At 40.5% G+C, this 27,831-nt stretch overlaps 1 protein-coding gene and 1 pseudogene across 5 annotated transcripts in view; one reads left to right on the top strand and one right to left on the bottom strand.

Annotated features, from left to right (window-relative positions):
- The window catches only part of FRMD3 (FERM domain containing 3), a 296,566-nt gene that overhangs the window by 100,186 nt on the left and 168,549 nt on the right, over positions 1 to 27,831 (bottom strand). For all 5 annotated transcript variants that reach the window (XM_032477519.1, XM_032477520.1, XM_032477516.1 and 2 more), the window contains one exon: positions 14,969 to 15,011. In XM_032477519.1, coding sequence (XP_032333410.1) covers positions 14,969 to 14,975 — 7 coding nt within the window. In that variant the 5' untranslated portion in view covers positions 14,976 to 15,011. The remainder of the gene's footprint in view (positions 1 to 14,968; positions 15,012 to 27,831) is intronic.
- Positions 11,818 to 12,645, top strand: LOC102511308 (annotated as a pseudogene).

Below are 27,831 nucleotides of genomic sequence, written 5' to 3'. Positions count from 1 at the left end.
CTCACAAATACTTGTTCTTGGAATTCTCCAACTGCCTTGGCTGCTCAGGAGAAGCTCTAACAGGGACTGTGATAGCCAACATGCCTAATCCCAAGTTCTCCCCTTGGACAAATGGCTCTGGCCAAACGTAAAACTCTCAGCTTCCATTTCTTCATCTGTAAAATGAGGATAATCATGGAACCAGCCACCTCAAGTAGGAACCTGCATAATTTCTCTGTAAAAGCCCAGAGAGTAAAGATTGTTTACTCTGTGGACTCAAGATTGCTGTCTCAACTACTCCCCGAAGCTCTTGTAGCGCGAAAGCAACCACAGACAAAGACATAAACAAATGGCATGATGTATTCCAACAAAGCACTGAAATCTGAATTTCATATACTCTTCCTATGTCATAAAATATTAACTGTCTGCTTTCTTTTTTTCCCCAATCATTTAAAAATATGAAACCTATCTCCAGCTTGCAGCCACACAGAACCAGATGGCAGACGGGGTTTCGCCCAGGGGCCATAATTTACTGACCCCTGATGTAGAGACCATGATGAGGATAAAATGAATTAGTCGTAAGGAGCACCCAGCAGGCTGCCTATGGGCTGTAATCACTCATAGGAGTTATTATTATTCTAGAGGTTGAAGAAGAAACCCACGTGCATGAGGCAGAGCCCTTCAACTTGACCTAAACCCTGTATCCTAGTTCAAAGGGTGAGAGACTCACTGAAATAGGTGCATATATGAAGAGATACTTGGAAGTTCTGCTTCTAGAGAAGAACTTTGCTGGCTGGGACTAGGGAGCAGTGAACTGAGAATTTCAGCCAAAAAAAAAAAAAAAAAAGTTAGCAGAAGTACATGCAACTGAAGGCAAGAGAACATGGAACTGAAGATGCCTGCTTGCTGCAATGTGTAACTAACTGGCCCCTCAGGAGTCATGTTGGTTGGTGTAATTCAATTAATAATAATAATAACAGCTGGATGCAACTATTTATGTAACTTGGTGCTGAGATTTTTTTTTTTTACTATAAAATTGCATTCAAAAATGAAGCATTTCCAAGCAGAGGGAAATAGATATGAATAAAGCTTTCCTAATCTGGTGGACCCACTTTTGAATCCCCTCTACTACCCATATGCCAAGCACGGAATCTCTTGGTCTATTACGGTTTCCACTCAGACAATTATGCTGCTAACACACATGTAGTTTTGAATGATGTGACCTGTTATGGAACAACGTGGGTGCATCCAGAGGAAGAAGGAAGCGCTACAAGTATCTGCCCGGTAATATAAGGGCTTCTGCAGGAGGATGCTCCTTTTCCTCTGCTTTCTCCACCACTCCGGCCACATTCCCTCCTTCCCACAGGGAGCCCACCATTGTACCCAATCAAATGACATCAACGTCACCACGAACCACACCATAAGGATCAGGTTAAAAGTTAGAAATCCGTGGCTTATCAAATGTCCACACCATTTAGAACTGCACATTATAAATTAAGGTTTTTTTGGTCATTCATTACTTTTGTTATCATCATTTCTTTCCATGTTGGAAAATAAAGAGCACAATGTGGGAATTATTTATAGGCCCGAACTGCATAGACTTTCTGAGAGAAGGATCCAAAAAGGAAATTTTGGATGAAACAATAGAACCTGGGAGAAAAAGAGATACTTGGCCAAACCTACTGAGCTACGACTAGAATAAAAGAAACCTGCTCCCAAAGCTGGAAAGAAGCTTTGGAAAGAAGAAAACTGGAAAGAGCAAAATCAGCCAAAACTAAATTACAGCAGTTGGGGACTTAACGTTATACATTTGATTTATGCAACGGGTTTTGTTCAGCCATGTGTGTTTTGCTTTGTTTTTGTTTTTGTTTTGTTTTATTCCGGTATTTTTTATTTTATTTTTTAGATTTTTAAAAATATTTTTATTGAAGTATAGTCAGTTACAACGTGTCTGTTTTGCTTTGTTTTAAAAGAACATGGCAGTTTAAGTTCTTCTGCCTGCACCCCAAGAGGAACGTGGTGATTCTAGTCAACAAGCATTTACTATGAACAGATTACATGCACGGCCTTGTAGTTAGCCATGGACCAAGGACAGAAATCTTCTAAACTAAGTACTGGGGATCTCATTAGATATATGCATGAAGACAGCGGGCATTGGTCTAGACCAATAGGTCTAGAGATGGGGTGACTGTCACTACAGGTGTTTGGAGAAGGAAAATGTGTGATGCTTTACTGTCAGAAGCATAAGATCAAGTTACGCAAAAAACAAAAACAAACAAAAAAAATACAAAAACCAAAAACCCACATACACAAAGAAGAAAAAACAAGCCACAAAACAAAAGCATGAAGGTCACCCCAAAAGCAACTAGAAATGCCGAAGGGTGTGGGAGGTATAAGTTGGGGTGCTCAGTGCAGTGGGCTGGGTAGTGCCCCCCCAAATTTCATATCCACCTGAAACCTCAGAATGTGACATTTTTTGGAAACAGGGTCTTTGAAGATCTAATTAAGTTAAGATGAGGTCATACCGGGTTAGAGCGAGCCCTAACTCCAATGACTGATATCTTTATAAGAGAAAGGAGAGGGAAGCGTGGACACTGACACAGAGAAGCATGGAGAGAAGGCGATGTAAAGATGGAGGCAGAGGCTGGAGTGATGCAGCTACAAGCCAAGAGAGGAATGCCAAGGAGGGCCAGCAACCAGCAAGGGCTGGAAGCGCCTTCAGAGGGAGCATGAACCTGCTGATGCCTTGATTTCAGACTCCAGCCTCCAGAACTGTGACAGAATAAATGTCTACTGTTTTAAGCCACCCAGTGTATGGTGGTTTGTTATAGCAGCCTTAGGAACTAATCCACTCAGCAAAGGGACTAAATGAAAGAACAGGTTTGGGAATCAGGCATCCAAACTGGCCCCATGAATGGGTGTGGGACCTGTGGCTGTTCTGTTTCTGACACCAGAGCAAAGTCTATGCTCCTGGGACTCTCTGGTCTGTGCTACAGAGGAAGATAGTCTCCCTACTGACAAAATCATTTGGCAGCAAGGGAGCTATTCATTAGAGCCCCAGGGGGTGCTGGAAAGCTAAGGAAAGCTACCTAAACACAAAGTTTCACAAACATCCCCAGAGACACAAATTACACACCATCTCAGGCTTCCATGGAAGGCCATGATAACTTTGGGGAGGGAGCACCAAAGACAACAGCCAGCAATTTGACTTAACGTTGCTCTTACGGCTGAGCCAAATCCATGTGTTAAGCAGAGGGTGCGGGTCCTCCCCACCCTGATCTGCATGCAGAGGGCATTTCCAAGAACCCCATCCCTTCTCCAGTGCCTCGCAGCAGCACAGTGCCTGATACATAGAGCAAGAGTAGATCTTAACCACCCTGCTGGGCTCATCAGGCACCAGCCAGGCTTAAGCAGAGAGACTCTTTAGAAGACTAAGTGCGCTTTCTTTCATCCAGGTCTCTATTTCTGTGGTACATGCTTAATGCATAATGCACTTTGATTCCTTTCTTCCTTTCTATATTTCCCTCTTGACTTTTACATAAAGCTTCTTTCCTTTTGTTTATTTTCTCTTTTTTATTACCAAGTGGTATATGAATATATATTCACTATAAAAGATCTGAATAAAAAATAATTGTATGTAATAAAAAATGTGAGGACCTCACTTCTGTCTACCTCATTCTCTTCCCCAGAGGCAACCACTGTTAATATACATCTTTTTAGTGCTTCTTCTGTGCACTTGCATATTCATATAAAATAATCTTTTTATTTTCATATAAATGGATCATTCTTTATGTGTTATCTCACTTGCTTTTTAAGCTCTACAATATTATAGCTAATAAAACTTTTGATGTTAATATATGCTTGCCTCATTCCTTTAAATGACTGCATGCACTCCACATAATTTACTTAACTTTGCCAAAATTGTTAGGCTTTTTACTGCTTCCAATTCTCAGTGTTATAAGCAATGCTACAATGGACACCCTTGCATAATATATACCTGTGCTGGAATAAATTTTGTTTTCAGTAGATTCATAGAAATGATGTTGTTCGATCAAAAGACACAGGCATTTTTAATCTTGAAAGACACAGCCAAATTTCCCTCCCTAATGGCTTTACCAGTTTATATATTCCCACCAGAAGTGTTACCCTTATCCTCATCAACTGGATGTCATCAATATTTATCATTTTCTCAGTATAATAAACAAAATATCTTATTTTAATTTGCATTTTCCTTGTCACTAATGATGTTGAGCATCTGTTTATGAGTTTATCAGTCATTTATTTTTACTCCTGTGTGGTTTTTTTTTCACATTTTTCTACTGAGTGATTTATCTTTGAGTTTGTATCATCACACTTCATATATTCTGCATATTACTACTTTTTATATATTTGGCAAATGTTCTCATTATTTTGCTTTTATTTTAATTTGTTTATAATTCACATTATAGGCATTCATTCAACAAATATTTACTGAGAATCTACTCTTTGCAGTGAGCAAACCAACTATTCTAGGACAAATGTTTGATTTTTGTACAACTTTGTTAGTACTTTGCTTTGTTATTTCCGGGTTTGATGTTTTCCTTAGGAAACCCTATTTAACTCCACAGTTACAAAAATACCTCTCATATGATACACCAACATAAGCAAAACAAAGGATAAAAATTATATGACCATCTCAATAAATGCAGGAAAAGGATTTGACAAAGTTCAACATCCATTTATGATAAAAACTCAACCAAGTGGGTAAAAAGGGAACACATCTCAACATAATAAAGGCCATTTATGACAAGCCCACAGCTAACATACTCAACAGTGAAAACCTACAAGCGTTTTCTCTAAGATCAGGAACAAGACGAAGATGCTCACGCTTGTCACTTTTATTCAACATAGTATTGGAAGTCCTACCTCCCTAATTAGGCAAGAAAAACAAAAGGCATCCAAATTGGAAAGGAAGAAGTACAACTGTCATTCTCTGCAGCTGACATCATACTACATATAGCAAATCCAAAAGACTATCAAAAAAACTGTTAGAACTAATGAACAAATTCAGTAACGTTGCAGGACACAAAAATCAACACAGAAAAATCTGTTGTATTTCTATACACTAATAACAAACTATCAGAAGCAGATATTAAGATAACAATACCATTTACAATTACATCAAAAAGAATAAAGTACCTAGGAATAAATTTAACCAAGGAGGTGAAAGGCCTGTATAATGTAAACTACATGACGTTAAAGAAATCGAAGGTGACACAACTAAATGGAAAGCTATTTCGTACTCAAGGATTGAAAGAATTAATATTGTTAAAATGCCCATATAACCCAAAGCAATCTCCAGGTTCAATGTAATCCCTATCAAAATTCCAATGGCATTTTTCTCAGAAAATGATTAATCCTAAAATTTGTATGGAACCTCGAAATAGCCAAATAGCCAAAACAATCTTGAGAAAGAAGAGCAAAGCTGGAAGCATCATGCTCCCTTTTTAAAAACTCTATTACAAAGCTATAATAATTTAAAAAGTATGGTATTGACATAAAAATAGACCCATGTATCAATGGAACAGAAGAGACAGCCCAGAAATAAACCCATCCATACACAGTTTTGACAAAGGAGCCAAGAATATACAAGTGGGAAAGGGAGTCTCTTCAATAAGCGATGCTGGGAATTCTCTTGCCACGTGTGGAAGAATGAAACCAAACCGCTATTTTACATCACACACAAAAATCAACTTGAAATTGATTAAAGACTTGAATGTAGAACCATAAAGCTCCTAGAAGAAAATATAGGATGTAAGCTCCTTGAATAGGCCTTGGCGAATAATTTTTTGAATCTGATGGCAAAAGGAAAAGCAACAAAAGCAAAAACAAACGAGTGGGACTATCCTGAACTAAAAAGATTCTGCCCAGCAAACCATCAACAACATAGAAAGGCAATCTACGTAATGAAAGAAAATATCTGCAAATCATATATCTGATAAGGGGTTAATATCCAGAATATATAAAGAACTCACACAACTCAATAGCAAAACAGAACAAAACAACAACAGCAAAAAAAAAAAAAAAAAAAACCCACTTAAAAAAATGGGCAGAAAATCTGAGTAGACATTTTTCCAAAGAAGACATACAGATGGACAACAGACACATGAAAAGATGCTCAATATCACTAATCACCAGGGAAAAGATAATCAAAACCACAATGAGATATCACCTCACAGCCAAAAAGACAACAGCAAGTGTTGGGAAGGATGTGGAGAAAAGGGAACCCTTGTGCATTGTTGGTGAGAATGTTATTTGATGCAGCCACTATGGAAAACAGTGTTTAGGTTCCTCAAAAAATTAAAAGTAGAACTACTATATGATCCAGCAACTTCACTGCTGGATATTTATCCAAAGAAAACAAAAACACTAACTCGAAAAGATACGTGCACCCCCATGTTCACTGCAGCACTATTTACAATTGCCAAGATATGAAAACAACCTAAGTGTTTATCAGTGGATGAATGGATAAAGAAAGTGTTGTGTGTGTGTGTGTGTGTGTGTGTGTGTATGTGTGTGTGTGTGTGTGTGTGTGTGTGTGTGTGTAAGTATATATATTCCACACAGTGGAATATTATTTGGCCGTTAAAAAGAATGAACCCTTGCCACTTGAGATAACATGGATGGACCTCAAGGGCATTATGCTAAGTGATGTAAGTTAGAGAAAGTCATATGATCTCTCTTAAATGTGGAATATAAAAAAAAGTAGGTAAGAATAGATACAGAAAACAGGCTGGTGGTTGCTAGAGGTGGGGGATGGGAGAAATCGGTGCATGAATCAAAAGGTTAAAAAATTTTTTTGTTAAATGAATATGTTGGCTGAACTGCACTCTGAATCATCTCTTAAAAAAACAGAATTGACTTTATTCATTCAAGTTTCATTCAATAAATATTATTTATTATTTTTAACCTAGCATTTTAATCATAATGTATGCATATAGCTCATTAATGAATAAACATAAAGTTAAGCATATTGAGAGAAAAATTATAACTTCCATTCTATATTTTTTCCATTGAGCACAAGATTAGCTTTGATGCTCAGTGACTGAAATATCAATTTTTTTCAATTATCCATTAAAAGCAAATCGCTTAGTGTATAACTCTAACAAGGCCAAAAAAATGTATTACTGAAAAATGAATATAAATACCCCTAAATTTTTACTGTCGACTGAAAAAAATGTACAATCTAAAACTGAGTTATGTTTTATTCAACGGACGTTTCTGAAGACTAAAGCCCAGGAGGCTGCCTCTCAGATCGCTCTGAAAAACTGCTCCGAAGAGGCAGGATTTACAGGAGTTTTTGAAACAAAGACCAGGTAGTCAGAACATCAACAGACTGCTGTTAATTAAAGAAAATCAGACATCTCAAGTTAAGGAATTTACGGCTTTTCTATGTATGGGAAGATGCAAGAGTCTGGGCTCATTGAAATGATTCCTTTGATCTGCACCTTAGCTACCCTGTGCTGCCCATCCTGAGTCCCCTCAGGGGGCACCGCTGGGGACAGCTGCAGAGGCTGTGGACTTAGCAGTGAGCCATCTGCTTGTCCCCATCCTGAATTCCCCCGGCTCACCATTGGGGCAGTGGTTTTACTGATATGGCAGGCAGTATTTTTCATTCACATTACCTACATGTCTATAGATTGTTAAATATATTGGGCTTTTGAATTCATTTGGAATTAATCCCATGTATGATGTGAAGTATGGCTTTATGTTATTTTTTTCCCAAGTGAAAAGGCAACCCTAAAATTATGCCTTGAATCATCTTTCTGCTCTGATATGAAACACAATCTTTATTATAATCCATATTTCCATAAATAATGGGATTTTTTTCTGTTCTGAGTCTTTTCCTATCCCTGAGTCTATCCTAATTAATCTATAATTAATCTATGAGTCTATCACGAGGCCTCTTTTAATTACGGTAGCTCATAGGCCTTGATTTGCTAACTAATAGAACAGGGACTCCATCATTGTTCTTGTTTACATATTTATTGGCTAGTTTTGAGCATTTTCTTGTGCAAAAGAGCCTTAGAAGCAATTTGTTAAACACCATAGAGAACCTCACTGAAATTTTGACTTAAAAATTATTGAATGTATGTATTAATTTGTGACAAATTGATTGTATTAATATTAACCAGAAACATGAGAAGTCTCTATTTGAGTGCTTTTTATCAACTCTACAGTGACTCCACAGCAAAATTTCAGTGATACTTATATTGATCTTACACACTTACTTAGAAGAAATTTATGTCTTTTCTTGTTATTGCTATTGTAAATAACAGCACTTCTTTTTCATTACATTTGACAAACAGTTACTGCTTGTGTATAACAAAGCTACTGTATGAGGACATTAATCTTATCCAAGGGCAAAAACCATTATTAGTTGTGGGGAAGGGGTGGGGAAGGAAGGCAGGTGGAGAGCTTGGAGATCCAGAGAGGACAAAACCAAGTTTAAGACGCTCTCTGGAGCTCTGAGAAGGAATTCAGCGGCCCTCAGCACCCTAGGCTTGGCTGAACAGAGTGAGCTGTTGGGGAGACAAAGAAATCCCAGAGCAGTTTAGGGGAAGTGTTCTGTTTGGAACTTTGGATCACACTGAAGAAACAGCCGCATGGTGTGTTTAAGCAGAGAGCGAGCCTGCTTACTCTAAGTACCGAGTTGTGTTCTATTGGTGAGAATGTTAATTGATGCAGCACTTATGGAAAACAGTATTCAGGTTCCTCAAAAAGTTAAAAATACAACTACTATATGATTCAGCAATTCCACTTCTGGGTATTTATCCAAAGAAAATATCACCAACTGGAAAAGACACACGCACCCCATGTTCACTGCAGCGCTATTTACAACTGCCAAGATATGGCTACTGTACTCGATGCCCAAGGGTGCCAAGTGTCCCTGAGGCTGAAGCGTGGCATGGAAGAGGCTGAGCAGTTTCTGCCTGTCTCAGTGGTGACTCCAGAAGTGCTGAGAGGCAACCAGTGAACGAGACACGGAGTGAGGACCCTAAACGGGCAGAGTCTATAGACTTGCAGGTCAAGACCATGGCGGGAACCACAGATCTCAGCAGCACATGCCACTCAAAGGCCAGGGGGTATCAGTTACATCCAGAGAGGATACAGTGGGGAAGGATGCCAGCAACCCAAGGCCACATCACATAAGACACACGAGTCCTTCGGGACTCAGATGACTGTGTGGAAGAGAGGTGTCACCATCGCCACCACGATGGATGGTAAGTAAGCGTCCCCTGCCTCATGATGTCATTCTGGGGATGGGGAAGAAGGAAAAAAATACTCCAACACAGGGTATGCACCTTCAAGTGACTATGTTTAAATTATGAATTCATTGAGTAATTTGGTGAAAGAAATCAAATTCTAAACTGGCAGATCCTCAGTTACCCTGAAGTGGCAAGATTAGACTTTTCACCCACAAAAGAAATTAAGGCTCACAAGTAGAATTCAATCACAGGGAAATAATGTTACATTTCCATACCTCTGAGTCATAGCATGCAACTTTTTAAAACCTTTAGATGCTAACATAATTTATGGGGTTACATGGATCCTATAGGACGTGTACCTTTTGCCCTTTTGATGTGTACCTCTACATGTGTACACATCGGGCTACATTCCACAGTCATGCGGACAAGGCTATCAGCTATAGATCTGAAGTGGGAAGAGTCGGTGTGTATTACAGAGCATCATTCCTACCTGGAAAGCAAGGATTCTGAAAACCAAACGTTCAAAATAGGCACTTCATTTAACACTTTGTTTGCAGGCAATCTATTATCTGAATATTTTTGAAAGAAAGAAAAAAAAATCACCAGCTCAGTCGGCATTTGTCCCTATGGCTATGCAATGATGGAAGAGGGAAATGAGAAAGATGGTCCCTCAGTACTTCCCGTGCAAATCATGCAGCTTTTCTTCATTTTTATCTAATAGACAAGGAATGATTAAAAGCTGACTTTAACGTTTCAGTTCCGGGTAGGATGCATTAATTGCACCCCACCCTGACTCTCTCATTGAATGCAGCTATAAAACCTGGACAAACATGCGCAGCAGCTATTTAAGGTCCCTGAAACGTAAGTAGTAGCAGGCAGATTGGAAACAAAGACAAGAATTCACTGCACCAGTGAACCCGTGTCAAGTGCACCACATTTCCCCCTCCGGTGTCCCCGGGACAGAACTCAGAGGCACCTGGGCATCAGCACAGACTTAGGAGCTCCAAGAGAAGCCCCTCGTTAAGGCCTGAGAAACCGGATGGGGGGTCCCGGCAGCCCCAACAATGGCAGTGAGTGGGCTGAAGATTTCCTTTCTGGAAGGCTTTAAACCTAGTATCTTAAGAAATTGTAAAATCACTCAAGTTGTGTATTTCATATTGGGTGCGTTTTGGTAATTCATGGTTTTTGAGGATTTGGTCCATTTCATCTAAGCTGCCTTAAGTACCTAGACTTGTTCTGTGGGGTCTGTGGTGACAGCCCCTTTTTGATTCCTGATATTGGTAATCTGTGTTTTCTCTTTTTTCCCTCATCAGCATTGCTAGAAGTTTATCAACTTTCTTGACCTTTTCAAAGACCAACTTTTATTCTCATGGTTTATCATATATTGATAAACATAGCAGGTTGGATGAATCTCAGACTTATTAACGCTGAGATAAAGAAACCAGTTTCAAAAGATTACAAGCTGTATGACTTAATATATCTGGCATTCCCAAAAGATACAAACTATATTGACAGAGAACAGACAGTGGTTGGTGGTGGTGAGGGGAGGGAGTGTGGCTACACAGGAACGGCACAAGGGAGGTTTTGGGGGTAACGTCTGCTGTATTCTGACTGCGGTGGTGGTTACACAAGCCTATCTGTGTGTTAAAATTCATAGCACTTTACAACGAAATTAGGTCAATTTTACTATATCTTCATTTAAAAATAAAATTTAAAGTAGCTCCTAAGTTCAAAGGAGAAGAAAGACTTTAAGAAGTTTCTCAACTTTAAAATTTAAAATTAAGTAACTGTCCAATTAATTAGGTTTTCAATGAAATATTTCTCTTCCTTGACAAACTTGAGGTCACCATAAAAATAAGTTTGATCATACCTATTTTCAACAAGATTTCAGGGAAACAACTCTCCTGTAACATGAGTGGAATAAATTACTATAAGCTCTTGGATGGATATTTATCGCAAGGAAATATAAAGTGTGTACATTTTTTGATCAAACAATCCCACTCCTAGGAACTTCTGGTACAGATGTACTTGCACAAGATGTAAGAATATTCGTATAGGCATGTTTACTGCAGCATAATTTATAATAAGAAAAGATTAGAAACAATGTTGATATCTATAAATAAGTAAATTACAGGGAGGCATATGATTAACCGTCAGAAAATCATTTGTAAAATGAGGCCAATCATCAATCAGTGATATTGGGAGAAAAAAGGTTTCTTAAAATTTCTTAAAAGTTAAGTTTCTTAAAAGTTTAATTTCTTAAAATTTCTTAAAGTTCCTTCAATTTTCTTAAAATTAAGGAAAAATAACAAGGTGAAAGAATAATATAGAGAGACTGGTCTCATTTTTGTTTATAAAAGGCCTTATATATGCTGGGGGAGCTTATATATACATAAAAACTCCCAGAAGGAGGTATAAAATATTGTTAACAGTAGTTATTCCTTTGGAGTCAGCATGGAGATATAAGGGAAAAGAGAAAGGAAATAGTTTTGGTTTTCATTTTAACTTTTCTAAACTGTCAGAAAAACCACAAACATGATGTTATTGAAAAACTCTTTTTAAAAATAATCGTAACAGAGTTCGGCCCACTATGTTTGTCTCCACGATGCTCCAGGCCTGGGTGGCGGGCCTCACCGCCCAGTGGGGAAGACATAAGAAATTTGCATGACTGCTGTGCAAAAGGGAGCTGGAGGAGGCCTTATCTGTGCACAGAGATACGCCTGAGAATAACCCAGATACCCCATTTGATTCCACACCAGAAAACTGTAAGAGGATAGAGGCAATTGTAAACAAACAAACAAACAACTATCCAGAAGGGCATAAAGCAGCAGCTATGCTTCCAGTGCTGGATTTAGCCCAGAGACAGAATGGATGGCTGCCCATCTCTGCCACGAACAAGGTTGCAGAAATTTCCCAAGTACCTCCAATGAGAGTCTATGAAGTAGCAACTTCTTATACAATGTATAATCGGAAGCCAGTGGGAACGTACCACATTCAAGTCCGCACTACCGCCCCTTGCATGCTCTGAAACTCTGACAGCATACTGGAAGCCATTCAGAAAAAGCTTGGGGTAAAGGTTGGGGAGACTACACCTGACAAATTCTTCACTCTTGCAGAAGTGGAATGTTTAGGGGCCTGTGTAAACACACTGGTGGTTCAAATAAATGACAACTACTATGAGGATCTGACACCAAAGGATATTGAAGAAATTATTGATGAACTCAAGGCTGGCAAAATCCCAAAACCTGGGCCAAGGAGAGAATGCTCCTCTTATGAGCCAGCTGGAAGTCTTACCTCTCTGACTGAACCACCTAAAGGACCTGCCTTTGGTGCACAAGCAGGCCTTTAATTTATATTCAACTGTAAATATGTCACTGGAGAAATAAAATATGAATCTTCTATCTGCAAAAAAAAAAAATACTAGTAACATATAATAATGTCTTTGTACAGAGTTTGTTAATCAGAACAGCTGATTAACACAGAACAGCTGCCAACCCTGGGGATGCCCATAGTCAGAGGGATGTTAATAAAATCAGGGCAAAGGATCTGAAAGTTGGTGATCACAGGTGGGTGAGATGGAAATAGAGGAAACTCTTCCTCCCAGGAATCACACTCTCACTGCCCACTCAGAGACAGTCGGAACACAAAAGCACACCCACAGCCAAGGAGGACGCTGCCTGGGATTCTGCAAATCCTGTTGATAAATCCATGGATGAGTCTCAAGGGTTGGACCCAGTTTCTCTGGGTTAACAATCTATAAGCCCTAGCTTAGAATTTTTTTCGAGTTTACGCTATGGTTAATATTTCCAGGACATATGCACAAGAACACAAGAAATTCTTGATACTAAGAGACACCATCCACAACGAAACTAGGTTTGTATCTGGAGAAGAATTGTGTCATTTTTTATTCCCTAATATCCTGAACAATCCAACAGAGGACTGGGTGACAGGTAAGACCCTTGCCAGTTCCTAGAATCAGTGAATCACCATGTCTGGTTTAGAAATTGAATTTTACACACTCTTTTCCAGATTCAGATTCTATTTGTCATTAGAATGAAACTGATCAGTAGCCATGTTTCTTTAAACCACTTTTAAAAAACAGAATATTTTTGAGTTGGTTGTTCAGATTTACTAATTGTCGACACAAAGCTCTTAAGGAGAAAATTCTTCACAAATTAAAAATTTTCTCTTCTATTAAGTGTTGAAATGTATACATCATACTTCAGCGATAAAAGTTGTATTTCAAAAACGTGTGTGGCCTCAGGAAAATATTTCATGACATTTAAGAGTCAAGGTCAAAGAACCATTTACTATAAATAAGTTGACTGGAAAAGTATCTAAATATTTTAAAATATATAAACAAAAACATCAAAATTTTGTAGTTAAGGGATAAAAGCCAGGCATCCACTGTTTTTCTCCTCAGACGAGTTAGTTCATTCTCATTATCCCGCACGTCACTGTATGCAGAGCTTCCGGATACCTCTGCCCTCTGCTACATCTTCCTGGATGCTCACCCCGACTCTATTCCAGCCTCACCCCAAGAGCCTGACCTCTCTGAACTTGCCATGTGCGCTGCTGTCCCTGTCTGCACCTCATACATCTTTCCTGTCCCCTCCCTGCAGCCCCCATGGTCCACAGCAGCCCTGGGTGTTAGCCTGCCCCAGAACAACCCAGCTGGCTGTCTTTCCTGCACTGGCTAGATAGGGTGTGCTCTTGAGAGATGGGACAAGGATGGGAAGGGACAGACAGAGAGAGGCATGAGGGAGGACAGAGAGAGAAAAAGGGAGAGGAACAGAGGGAAAAAGAAGAGAGTCAGGGAATAAATATGGTGGTTACTAGTTTGCCATCCACGTTCAGTTTCTCCTTCCCCCGCACCTAAAAATCTTGCCCAGAATAATTTCTTCATATTTAAAAAAGAAAAAAAAAACCCTTGAATGATGACAAGTGACATAATATGTGCTAACCTGATCTCTGATGAGAAACTGATTTATTGCCCACATTTGACAACCCTGGGAAAGTTGACATAAAGGGATAAATGGATTTCAGGGCAGGCAGTGACTTTCTGGGGCGCATTTCAGAAGCTCTCCTCCAAACCATAAATAAAAGCGAGTTGACTATAGTTTGGCATGGGAGGCCAGGGCAAAATGTCATGCCACCCAGGACTACCAGTCAGTGCCCTCCTCACAATGCCCCAAGTGGATGACCAGATTTCCATATTGTAGAGAGCTCACCAGGAGGAAAAAAAAAAAAAAAGGCTGTTCAGAATACTAGCACTTGAAAATAATTACCCAGAAAAAATATACTAGAGTGCTTGAGAGGTGGAAAAGAATGATGCCATCTTCAGTAAAGTCACCAGCAAGATTTCAGTTTCAAAATACACCTGCTTCTCTCATCACCGCACCTGCCCCTGATGACCGTACCTCCCACCCTGCACCATTTACTAGCAACCCCCACAATCAAAAGGAACCAGGCACCAAGGCACCTGTTCAAACATGAAATATGAGGGTAAGATGGTGGGGCGTGGGGGAATACACAAGCAGCTATAGGAATAGTGACTGCAGGGAGGACCAAGGCCGGCAAATAAGAGAGAGGAAGCTACACAGCCTTTCACTGGGAGGCAGCAGCCCCACCCCCAGGGCTTCACCTCCGTCCATTTCTTCCCTGGGCAGGAGAAACTTTGTTTAAAAAATAAAAAAAAATAGAGTCTATCTTTGTACATTTCATAGCAAAAGGGAACTTACATTTCATTTGCTTGGAGATGGACTTGTTAGGTTCAAGCCAGTGCTGGGGAGAAAAAAAAGCAGAGATTGTGGGTCAAATGACAGGACCATAAGATGCATACTTAATAACTAAAGGGAATTTAATAAAGATACGCTTTTTCCTAAGCACAGCCTCGGTTCCCCACAGATATTCCCCAGGGTTCCACCCTCTGAAGATAAACAGGAACAATTGGGCAATAATAATACCACAGGCCAGGGTACAAATTACAGAGAATTAACACGTTCTGAGTTGTGTTTGAGTCACACAGTTGCTAGGAGAGAAGGACAAGGGAGACAGCATGCACTTAAGTGGGATGTTCTAATGGCTCTAGTCGGCTCCTAAGTGATTCTTTGAGCTCCATTGCTCTGGGCAAGCCACAGATGGCTGAAGACTTTGACATCTATGACCTCTAAGAGTCACAGTCCAGGTAGCATCTTTTCAGGTTAACAGGGGGCCAAGCCAGCATCAGCCCCGTCACACACAGGCAATTCTCCTTTCACAGTAGGAGGAAAAACTTGTTTTAAATATCTTATTTCAGAGGCCTGAGGCCACCAAGAAGAAAAATCAGCTCCAATGCAAAACAAAGAAGCCCAAAGATCTGAGTAGCTCAGAGTTATTAGAAGCAGACACAACGCTGGCCCCAGTGACCAGCTCTCTCCACATCGTGTGTGAAGGTCACTTCAACATGCTGCGATCAGGGCAGCCTCTGTTATCACTAACCACGATGGCCCTGAAGCTGCTTAAGGAATGTCAGGAAGCACCACTCTATACACTTGAAGTTTATAAAGATAAGAGGGGTGCGCTGGGTACCTAGCAAGATGCCAGGGAGCCCTCACCTTTGGGGCCCCCTCACACTGCTGGACACTGGAAAGAAGAGGATGAAACGTACCATCGGCTGAACACCTACACCTCACTCTGTCTCATCTGTGGCATCCAGGAAGCCTCAAAGTTCTGTATGACCCCTATTGTTTGATGCAAATACATAATCATAAAATTTAATAGGAGCCAGCACTGTTGAGAGCACTGAGTGCCAGGTGCTATTCCAAGACTTTCCATGAGCCATGACTACCACCCAATTTTTTTATACTTTTTTTTAAAAAAATTCTTATTGAAGTGCAGTTGATTTACAGTGTTAGTTTCAGGTGTACAGCAGAGTCATTCAGTTATACGTATACAACATTTTTTTTTTCAGATTATACATATACATACATATATATTTTTTCAGATTCTTCTCCATTATAGCTTATTATAAGAAAATGAATATAGTTCCCTATGCTCTACAGTAGTTCCTTATTGTTTTTTTGTTTTATTTTATTTTATTTATTTATCTACTTTATATATATCTATCACTTCATTTACAGATGAGAAATCTGGGGCTCAGGATGTTAAAGAACTTGCCAAAGGTCACCCTGGGAAGAAAGGCTGAAGCCACTGGTCAGTGGGGTTCCAGAGCACAGGCCCTTAACCTCAGGCACGGGGCCTCCTGACCCATCAGTTCCCTCTAAAATGTATTATTCCCCTCGGTGAACACTCTCTATTTCCCCAGGAACTGGGAAATTGAGGGTCAAATCAGCAGTTTCCAATCTAGGTTTTCAGATCCCTGTAGTCTTTAAACAAGAATGAGGGGTCTTTTAGCTATTTAAAATAAATCTAACTCTTCTAAATGAAGAATCTGACAGAAAACCATGCATTTACCCCTGACCTGCTGCACAAGCAAACTAAAATAGCGGATTTCTTTGCTTCTGGACAAAATTATACCAACTTATGTTGGGAACCCTGGTTATCTCTTCTTTTCCATGATTTTTTTTAATGTGGTAAAATATATCTAATATAAAATTCACCCTCCTAATCATTTTTAAGTGTACAGTTCAGTGGTATTAAATACATTCACAGGGGTGTGCTGCCAGCACCACCGTCCATCTCCAGAACTCTTTTCCATCTTATAAAATTGAAACTCTATACCTACCAGACAAAAACTCCCATCCCCTCCTTCCTCCTGGCCACTGGAAACCACCGCCCTACTTTTGGCTGTCTCCTTTCAGTCAGAAGGTAAGCTTGGACTTTACACAGTTGTAATGAACAGGGAGAAAGGTACCGATTATACCACTTACTAGCTAGATAACCTTGTGCAAAATGTTTCATCTCTGTCTCAACCTCACAACTATAAAATGGGAATTCCTTTATAGGGCTGTTGTGGGGACTTTAAAAGTGAATGGAAAATTAAAAAACATATGACGCTTAAACCGTGCCTGGCATATGAAAAATACTCAGTGACGCTTGTTTACTGATGCTGTTGCTCTTAGTAAGCAGAGTTTAATTGGTAGAACATCTCTTTCAATAGATGGGACTCAGGGAAGGGAATAATAAACAGAGCCTCTGGGGATTAAATTACTTCTCTAGAAATAGGATAGTTTAGAACTAAGGCGGAAAAAGAAATGGCAGCAGCCTAAGATCAATGCTATTGTTTCAAGGAGGCGGATCACACTCAGTTTGAAATATAAACATGTTTTCCAAATTCTCCTTCTTTGGCATTCTTTAAACTTCTTAGCCCTTCTCTACCTAACTTCAGCTTACCTCCCTACCTTCTCTCTGCCTCCAGGAATGGTAGGTAAGTTTCATTTTGTGTGCCCACACTGGCTAGTTGGTGGGTAATCTCCCAGGTCTGTAAGGAGACCTCCAAGACTAGGTAAAGGCTTGGTGACAATGAGTGCCACAGTGGATTGACTATGTCTGCCATGGAGTGGCAGGGAACGTTCAAGGCATGCCTGCAAGGTCTTGGCCATCTGTGCCCTAAATAAATTATTTACTCTAAATGAACTGGCCTTCCTACAAAATACTCCCTGCAGTTTCTCATCTGTTCCGACCTTCCTCTTCCTCTCAGCCTATTCACATCCTACGCTTGCCTCTGAGGCTCCCACTCCTCTGTCTACAGTGTAATCACTACATGCATTTCCAAGTTCTTCCCCAGTGAGACAGTCGTAGGGTCTAGAGCCCTAAGAAAAATAATCCAGCAGTAATCATGTTTCAAGGGATTATAGGAAATCATTTCTTCCAAGAGGATCAAGCTCAACTTATTAGTTTGTGTTGAAATTTAAAAACCTGATTGGCCTATCGCCCAGCAATCCCTTTAATCTCTGATTTGGCCATGGGAACAAAGAGGAATGTAACAAGGATTTTCACTGCAGGATCACATAAAATTACAAAAATATTAGCAATAACATTAGCGGCCATAATCAGGAACGTGGGTAAATAAAATGGGTAAATAATTTCTGGATGATTCTGCAGCAGTGTTTTATATGAGGTAGCTCTTTATGAGTATAACATGGTCAAATCCCTAAGGCACACTGTGGGCTAAAAAAAAAAGTGAACTGCAAAATGTACACCCATGGCCACACCTAGTTCCCAAATTGTGCACTGAAGTGTCCCAGGGAAATGCAGCCATACTAGACATCTATTAGACAATGTGCAAACTCTGAGCTCAAGGAGGTCCACAGTTCCAATATTAAAACATGCTCTATTCCTTTTTGTATTGACGTTTAGTCAGTTTACAATGTTGTGTTAATTTCTGGTGTACAGCATGATGATTCAGTGTGTGTGTGTGTATATATATATATATATATATATATATATATATATATATATATATATATATTCCTTTTCATATTCTTTTTCATTATAGGCTATTACAAGGTATTGAATATAGTTCCCTGTGCTAAACAGTAGGGACTTGCTGTTTATCTATTTTATATATAGTGGTTAGTATCTGCAAATCCCAAACTCCCAATTTATCCCTCCACCTCTCCTTAGTTTGTTTTCTGTCTGTGAGTCTGTTTCTATTTTGTAAATAAGCTCATTTGTATTATCTTTTTTAGATTCCACATACAAGTGATATCATATGATATTTGTCTTTTTCTTTCTGACTTACTTCACTTAGTACAATAATCTCCAGGTCCATCCATTTTGCTGCAAATGGCATTATTTCAATCTCTTTTTTTTTTTTTTTTTTTTACAGTTGAACAGTATTCCATTGTATATACACAACAATTTCTTTATCCAGTTATCTGTCGATGGACATTTAGGTTGTTTCCATGTCTTCCCTATTGTAAACAGTGCTGCTATGAACATTAGGGTGCATGTATCTTTTCAAATTAGAGTTTCCTCTGGGTACATGCCCAGGAGTGGGATTGCTGGATCAATGCTCTATTTCGTTTGATGTCATACTTTTTGCAAAGCTGGGTTTCTAGTGGCTACTGTGATAAAAACAAGTGTCATGCAAAAATAGGTGTGGAGCAGACAATAAGTGTGGCAGTGTCTGATCTGATCCTAGGATTCGAGAGCCATGGAGCCAAAAGGCACATGCTGCATGTTAGCAAACGATTGTGCCTAAGAATGAACTGAAAAGTCTATTTCCATGTGTGTAATGTTTTAAATGGCTACTAAGGCCATAATGGCTGTGCTAGGACATAAATACTTATTAAGCTGTTTGGATCTAACTCTTGATGGTAGATGGAACTGTCTAGATGTTAGATGTCTAGACGGAGCTGTTAGCTATTCTTTTGATCTAGGGCACCACGAAATAATTACTAAGACACTGAAAGAGCCATAAACCAAGAAAGTCTGAGAACCTCTGAACTATGATATCATACAATTAACGTGTTTTCTTCTTTAAAGGAAAAGTACAAAACACTATCATATATTTTCAAAGCATATATAACAAGCAACTAAATTTTAAACATCTGAAAAGATACTAAACTGATCCAGTGAAGTGGGTAATGGGGAGAGAATAGGAATTTAGGGGTGTTGGTCAGGGAAAACCATGACTTTCATTTTTTATGTGATGTTTTAACTCAAATTTGTCCACGTATTTGTGCATTACTATGAGTATTTTAAAAATCAACTTAAAAGAAAAAGCTAAGCTTTACTTAGGAGATAAGAGTGGATTTCATGTAATTTAGACTCAAGAGGAAGAATTTCAGACATAACAGGCAGATCGCAAATCCAGCCAAGCACCCGGGGCTGGCAGTGCAGTCTAGCTCAGGAGCTCACAGGCCTAGGTTCAACATCAGCTCTGCCACTTCTGGGTGAGTGGTGTGACTTCTATCAGGTTCTTCTGTTTCTTCACTTGCAGCATCATCGTGAAGTTTAAATGGGCTAATTCACTAAGAAACTCTTAGAACAGAGCTTGGGTCATAGTGAATGTTCAATGAACACCAGCTATTCCCATCTCCCTCCCATTCACTGAGAAAGGCTCCCAAGTTGGTCCAGGGGCCCTCTTGGTGCACCCACTTTTGTCTTTCTCTTCCCCTCTCCCTCCCCACCCCACCTGCCTGACAGGTAACTCTTTCCCCTTTCTTAATTTTCCCTTTGAAGTCGAGTCTGCACTACACCAACAACTCCTGCTCTGACTATGTGTACAGATGGATCACACGCCCGTGAGAAGATAACAGCCATGATAGAGTGTGCTTGGTCATTAGACATAAGGCTTAGGACATTATCACATTGCTATTTTCCTTTCAATTGCTGCTTGGAATATATGCTATCTTTTTAAGTCTGTTTTCTTACTGAAAGCTGATACTCCCTGAGAGAGGTGGAAAGGAAAGCCTGCCCACCAAATACATCAATTTGTGGCTGAAACCTTCATTTCCTCAACTCTCATTTAGAGTAAAACTTCCAAAGACTAAGGAAGCTCATACTCAATCATTGACTCTACCTACTGAGCTTAGGGAATCCAAGGATCCAGAGGATGCATCCCTTAGCATGATTTGAAGGCATCTGGAAGGTGTCTGAAGGCTTAGCCCAGGACCCTTTTCCCTTTGGTTATACAACAGTCTTTTATTTTTTGGAAGGTTGCCCTCAGATTACCTGAATCCACTGCAGGGTCAAGAATGAACATCCCCACTCCCCTCACCCACAGCAGGGCAGCCCCTAACTAATAACTGACAGATGTGGGAGGATAAATACCTCTGCTCCCTTGCCCCTTGGCCAGGACAATTCTAAGGCATGGCCTACACTCTTCCAGAGCTCCTCTGTGAGACTGAGCACAGCTACCCTCTACATGGCTTTGACCAACATCACAACTTTGAACAACACTGTACTCCCCCCTTCTCTTTCTTGTCCCAATCCCCCACTCTCCTACAAGGCTTCTCCTGGGAACATTTTCTAATAAAACTGAAGTTTTATCTTAAGATCTGCTTTCTAGGGACTGAACCTAAGACAGCCTCCCTAACTCTCCACCAAAAACTGCCCTCCATGGTATTTAAAATTCTTCTATTCAGGGTTTATTACTTTTGCCTTAGGCGTGAGCCCTGGTAACTGGCAAGTCCCCTGTGAGGGGACCCCAATTTAACAGTATTGACAATCTAGCCTGACCACATCTCAAGCCATTTCTTAGAACAAACTTATTTTGATTGACAGCAGCTTAAAGGAAAAGAGGAAGAGTAGAAGGTAGCTACACCAAAGAGGTGAAAAGCAGACAGATGTTTAAACTCTCTAGGCCCTGATTTCCTTACCTGTGATCTTATGGTTGTGCAGGAAGCAGATTCAAGAAACCCTAAGATTCCTTTAGCTCTCATGTTCCACATACTATAAACTGAAGGATAAGAACATTGCCAGAAAATGTTTCTTTCTTAAATTTTTTTTTGGTTGCATTTAGCCCTAAGAGGTTATTTTTCTCTATGCCATCATAGAAATGGTGTATTTCTTTTGTACTTTCTAATTCTGGCTTGTTTGGGGGAAAAAGAAGGTGAGTATGAAGTGGTGATTTATGACCAACTAGACTGATCTTTAATTTGGTAGCTGCTGAGATTAAAAAAAAAAAAAAAAGCTCCCCAAAGTAAACAATATAACATTTAGTTATCTTCAAATGTTGAGCTTCTGTTGAAATTGATTCAGCCTATGATTACAGAATAAATCAAGCACTTCTCTGTTATCTTTCTCAAAACCCTCAGTGCCCTACACCAAAGTATCTGTAGCCCAGAGAAACGTATTAAATAGCCAATGGGGCTTCAAACAAGAGTGAATGCACTTTCCCAGCAGGAGATTATTTTTCTCTTCAATAGTAACCAGATCCAAAATCTGACCAATTTCCATCATAGTCCGGAAAAGATGGCCTGATTCTCACATCTCACCTGGATAAAGCCCCAGAGTAACTCAGTTCCTGCAGTAGCTAGCCAATTAATGCCATTTCTAGGCCCTTTGGTCTCTGCTGGGGGGAAAAAATGCCATTGGAATGAATGCAGCCTTCACAGTGATCCGGATGACAAAGATAGAGGTAGGTCCTTGTTATTTCGCCAGCAGTAACAATGGTTTCCACTCCACTTTCAATAAAAATCTATGCCACAACAGCAACAAAAATATCTGTAGATCAGGTCTACCCAAAAGTCACTGTCCATTTGTAAGTCAGTCTATGCAAAAAACAAAACAACAAAAAAACCTCCCTTGCTTCGGTACAGTGTTTTTTATTCCTTCAGCCATAACTGCTTTTGCCTTCTAGGTTCTTAGGGATGAGCAAAATAAAGGTAACTGCCAGGAGAAGAAACACTGTAGGAAGCAGGAAGTCTAAGAAAGCATAAGCATCATTTTCAAAATAAAGAACCAGATAGTAAATATTTTAAGCTTTGGGTCCATATGGTCTCTGTCATGACTACTCATCTCTGCCGCTGGAACTTAAAAGCAGCCACAGACAACACTTAAGTGAATAGAAGTAGCTGTGTTCCAACGAAATTTTACTTACAAAACCAGATGGGGGCCATCCTGACTGTTGTGTGCCAACCCCTACTCTCCATCCAAGAAATCATAGATATACATTTAAAGGAAAAAAACAGCAATAATCTGAAAATGCAATAGAGTTTGTAAAAAGCGACTGCTGAGCATTTTAAAGTACACTAAAATACCAAAATGCAATCATAAGGGAGAAGATGGGATTCCTTCATGCTTGTTACAATGGAATTAATTTACTGTCATGTCATATAAATCTAATGACACTGTCACCAAACTTTTCTACAGTCAAAGTTCTCTGAGTTGCCAGACCCATGGACTTTTTCAAATTCTTTAAAGCACTCAATAGTGAAAAGATCAGTCATTTACGTAGACAATACAAAGTAAAGCCTTTCAACAACAACCCTATGGCACAGGCACTCTTAGTGTCCCCATTTTACAGATGAAATTGATGCATAGGTTAAAGCCAAAGTCATACAAACAGTAAGTGGCTGGGACAGGATTTGACCCAGTCCTCCTGGTGTCAAAGCTCTTAGCACCTGAGTAATAATATCCTCTGATTTTCCCTATTCTTTTTAATTGTTAAACAGTTTTTTTAATTGATTCCCTCTTCTTGATATTTGAAACTTCAGCTCATTTTTTATTAATTCTATAACTACCAATGCTTCCAGAATGTCTCTCTCTCTCTCCTCACTCTATTCTTTCTGCTCTGTATGTTCCTCCATTACAGGTTCTCCTTCTGGACCATCCTTTAAAATATGGATGCTGTTTAGGGTTCAGATTCTCCTCTCATTCTGTACTCTCTCCCTCATACTGAAGACCTCATGGACCCCAAAAATCTCCATCTGTGACCTGAAACTTCCTTATTAAGCTTCAGGTCCATATTTTCAACTATCCACTAAATATCTCCATCTCAACATCTCACAGGCTTCCCAACTCAACACGTCCAAAACTTACCAGCTCACCTCAGAACCCACTCTCTTTGTACAGAGTATTTCGTAAATGGTTCCACATGCACTGGGAACCCAAGTAAGAAGTCCAAACTCCCTGCTGGAGAGGCCATGTGGAGAGGCCCGGAAAACACACACAAGCGCCACCTTCCAGCCATTCCCATCAAAGCACCAGGCACATGAATGAAGACGTCTTAGACACCTTCAGACCAGACTAGCCACCGGCTGAGTGAGTCCATTAAATTCCATACAAAGCAGAACAGTCACCCAACTGAACCCTCCTGTAATTCCTGACCCATAAAATCCTGGAATACAATAAAATTGTGTTGTTTTAAGCCACTAAATTTTTGGAAGACTTGCCGCACAGCAATGGATAACTAGAACTCTTCCTCCTGGTGATGGACCGAACGTGCCCCTCCCCCACTGCAATTCACACATTGACACTCTAACCCCAAGGTGACCATATTGGAGGTAAGGCCTTTGGGAGGTAATAAGGTTAAAAAGAAGTCATGAGAGTAGGACCTGCATGATGGGATTAGGGTCCTTATAAGATGACAAAGAGAGACCAGAGCTCTCTTGAGCTCCTCCACCCCTGCCCCACCACGTGAGGACACAGGGAGCAGGCAGATAGATGTCTGCAAGCCAGAAAGACAGTTCTCAATTTTTTTAAGTTGATGATCTCTGAAGTCTGAATGCATTCTAAGAATCCTGGATTTTTTTTACTCCCTCCCCCATGTTTACTGTTTTTGACATCTTTCACAGTATTGCTCTGTGTATCCCTGAATTTGTGTGGATATAGGTAATTTTATACTACTTTTGTCTTTTAACCTTCCTACTAGCTTTAAAGGCACTTGATCTACTACCTTCACTGTATGAGACTTTTTTCTTTACTGATGAGACTTTTTTCCTTTCATAGTTTTCATATTTCCAGTTGTGGTCTTTTCTGCTTGGAGAAGGCCCTGTAACATTTCTTGTAAAGGTTTAGTGTTGAACTCTCTTACTTTTGCCTGTCTGTAAAACCCTTTCTCTCCTTCAAATCTGAATGATACTCTTGCTGGATAGAGTATTCTTGGTTGTAAGTTTTTTTTTTCTTTCAGTACTTTGACTATATCAAGCCACACTCCCTTCAGGCCTGAAAAATTTCTGCTGAAAAGTCAGCTCATAGTCTTACGGGAGTTCCGTTGCACATAACCAGTTGCCTTTCTTTTGCTACTTTTAAGATTCTCTCTTTATTATTAAAATGGTCAAAGTTAAAGAAAACGTGTTTTGGTGTGGACTTCTTTGGGTTTCTTTTGTGAGTCCTGGTCCTGGATGTCTGTTTCCTTTCCCAGGTTAGGGAAATTTTCAGCTATTTTTTTCTTCAAATAAGTTATCTGACCCCTCCCCACCTCTCTTATCCTTCTGGGACCCCTAAAATGCAAATATTAACGTGCTTGATGCTGTCCCAGAGGTCTCAAACTATCCTCATTTTTTAAAATTCCTTTTTTCTGTCCAGTTGGGTGATTTACACTTCTCTGTCTTCCAGTACTGACCTGTTCCTCTGTATCATCTAACCTACTGTTGATTCTTCAGATTTTCTAACTCTTTGTTAAATTTCTCAGTGTGTTTATCTATTTTTCTCTCAAGTTTGTTGAGCATCTTTATGATCACTACCTTGAACTCTTGTCAGGTAGATTGCTTCCCTCCACTCTGCTTAGTTCTTCTCAGGTTTTGTCTTGTTCCTTCATTTGGAACATATTCTGTCTCCTCATTTTGCCTAAGATTGGTTACATTTCTCAATCAAGTGGGCTGCATGGGCCTTTCTGTCACCGCAGGGCTGACGACTGTGGGCCTGCTCATAGGTGAGGCTGGCACCCAGCACAGTTGGCTGCCAGGCCCTGCTTCTTGCAGTGGCCGCTGGCCCCCGGGTAGATGGGGCCAGGCTTTGGCACAGCTGACTGTTAGCAGCCTGTGGGGTCCTGTGGCTACTGTTAGCCTGCTGGTGGGCAGGGCTGAGTCCTGGGGCAGCTGGCTGCAGGGCTGGAGAGTCCCAGAGCTAGTGCTGGTCCTCTGGTGGGCAGGTAAGCCCTCAGGGCTAACAGGCTAGAGGGAGGACTCCAGAATGGTACTTGGCTGTACCAGTGTCTTTGTGAAAGAACGAGGGCCCAGAAATGGCTGCTGCCAGTGTCTATGCCCCTAGCAGGAGTCCCCGTTGCCTCCTGCCTCTCCAGGAGGCTCTCCAAGATCAGCAAGTGGGTCTGACCCAGGCCCCTCTCAGATGACTGCTTCTGCACTGGGACTTGGAGTGTGTGAGATTTTGTGTGCATCTTTTAAGAACAGAGTCTGTTTCCTATAGCCTTCTAGCTCTCCCACATACAAGCCCTGCTGGCCTTCAAACACAGATGTTCCGGGGGCTCATCTTCCTGATGCGGGACCCCCAGGCTAGGGAGTCCCAACGTGGGGCTCACTTCTTGGGGAGAACCTGTGCAACTGTTACTATCCTCTTGCTTGTGGACCTCCTCCCCAGCATGTGACCTCACTGAGCCTCCACCCCTTCTACCGTCACATTGTGGTTCTGTCATTGTATCTTTAGTTGTAGATCTTTTGTCCTAGTCTTCAGGTTGTTCTCATAGATAGCTTCTCTATAAAAATTGTGGTGTGCCCATGGAAGGTGGTGAGCTCAGGGTCTTCCTACTCTGCCATCATCCCACAAGTTCTTCCTTATGTCCACCTTTTGGTTCACACAAGATGACCAGTTCATCAGTTTGCTCCTCCCTCCACTAAAATTATGATATCCCAGTTAGCTAAGTGATTTCCAGATTCCAGGAAATCTTTATCAGGCATCCCATCCTGTCCCAGGAGAGGACATCAGGTGTAGATCGTCAATTGTAACAATAATTTTAGTTAAATACCAAGTTCTGCTGTCTTCTAAAAGAATCTGACAATTTCCCCTCATCTGTCAGTGTTAATACTTTGGACCACAGCTGAATCACTAGACAATACACCCAGTTTTCAAGCTATTATGATAATGCTGTATTCCTTGTAACTTGAGCACTGAAAGTCTTTTCCTGCAAAGCCAAGTAACCTGTCCATACCCCTCTCAAAACAAACACCCAAGTAGTCTTTAATACCTCTGAGACTTAAAAATTAAAAAGGACTCATTAAGAGACATATTCATGACCAGCAACTTGAGGCAGCAATACAACCCTTCCCTTCAGTGCAGGGTTGCCCTAGATCTTAGGTACCATTCTCATTTCTAGTTCTGAGCATCTGTGAAGCAATTGTCCCCAGGAGCAGGAAGCAGCCTTTCAATGGCAGGAGCAGCTGGTGGGACATAATGCAGTCTAGCTTCCTGGCAGCATCCCCAGAGTGAAACTTCAAATCACTGGGCCTGTTTTTATTCCATTCCATGTCCTCCCTAAAGATGCCTCTAGAAAAAGCAAAATTGCTCTAACATAGGCAAGGTCTTTCCCCATTATGAACAAAACTCACTGATAGGCTCACTAGTTCTTTCCAGCTGCCAACATAAAAACCTCAGGGCTGTAATTATATTTGGAGGGAGGAGGCATCAAAGTTCAGCATGTCCTTGCATCCATGATTTCCCAGGTCATCCTATCAGAAAGAATGTCAGGTAGCCACATGACACACAATGCCCTGAAACAAGGGTGCGTATGGAGATCGCCCCAGGGGCGTGGATTTCCAAAGTAAATCTGTTGTCTTTGGGTAAGAGCCAGGATAGCCCCTAAGTTAGAAAAGTCAAGGACACTGGTGTAAGTGGGTTAAACAGATGATTAGAGATAGGGAAGTTAAAATCAAAAGCACTGGGGCCAATCTCCCTGAAGACTATAAGCTAACCGCCTACAACCAAGTCCTGGTTTAATTCCTCCTCTGGCTGCACTGGGGGTGGGGCACTTCAGTTCTAAGGCATTAGGGGTGACTTCCCCATCTGACTTTGGGGGAAGGGTGGAAGAATAAGAAGGGAAACCAGGACAATGGACATCTCAAACCACAGCCATAGAAACGAGAATGATGAAACCCAGCCAATTATTTCAAAACTTCATCTTTCCAAAGAGAAGTCACCCCAACACCTGAGCAGAAGTGGTAGAAAGAATATACTACATTAAACAAAGAAACCTGGTTAAGCCCAAGGAATACCTTTTTCTTGTGGAATTATTTCTCCTGACTTCTAAATTTGTAGT

Source organism: Camelus ferus, chromosome 4 (assembly GCF_009834535.1).
Source record: "Camelus ferus isolate YT-003-E chromosome 4, BCGSAC_Cfer_1.0, whole genome shotgun sequence".
Classification (NCBI taxonomy): domain Eukaryota; kingdom Metazoa; phylum Chordata; class Mammalia; order Artiodactyla; family Camelidae; genus Camelus; species Camelus ferus.
The sequence above is the reverse complement of the archived record's forward strand: the minus strand, read 5'-3'. Positions and strand labels throughout refer to the sequence as shown.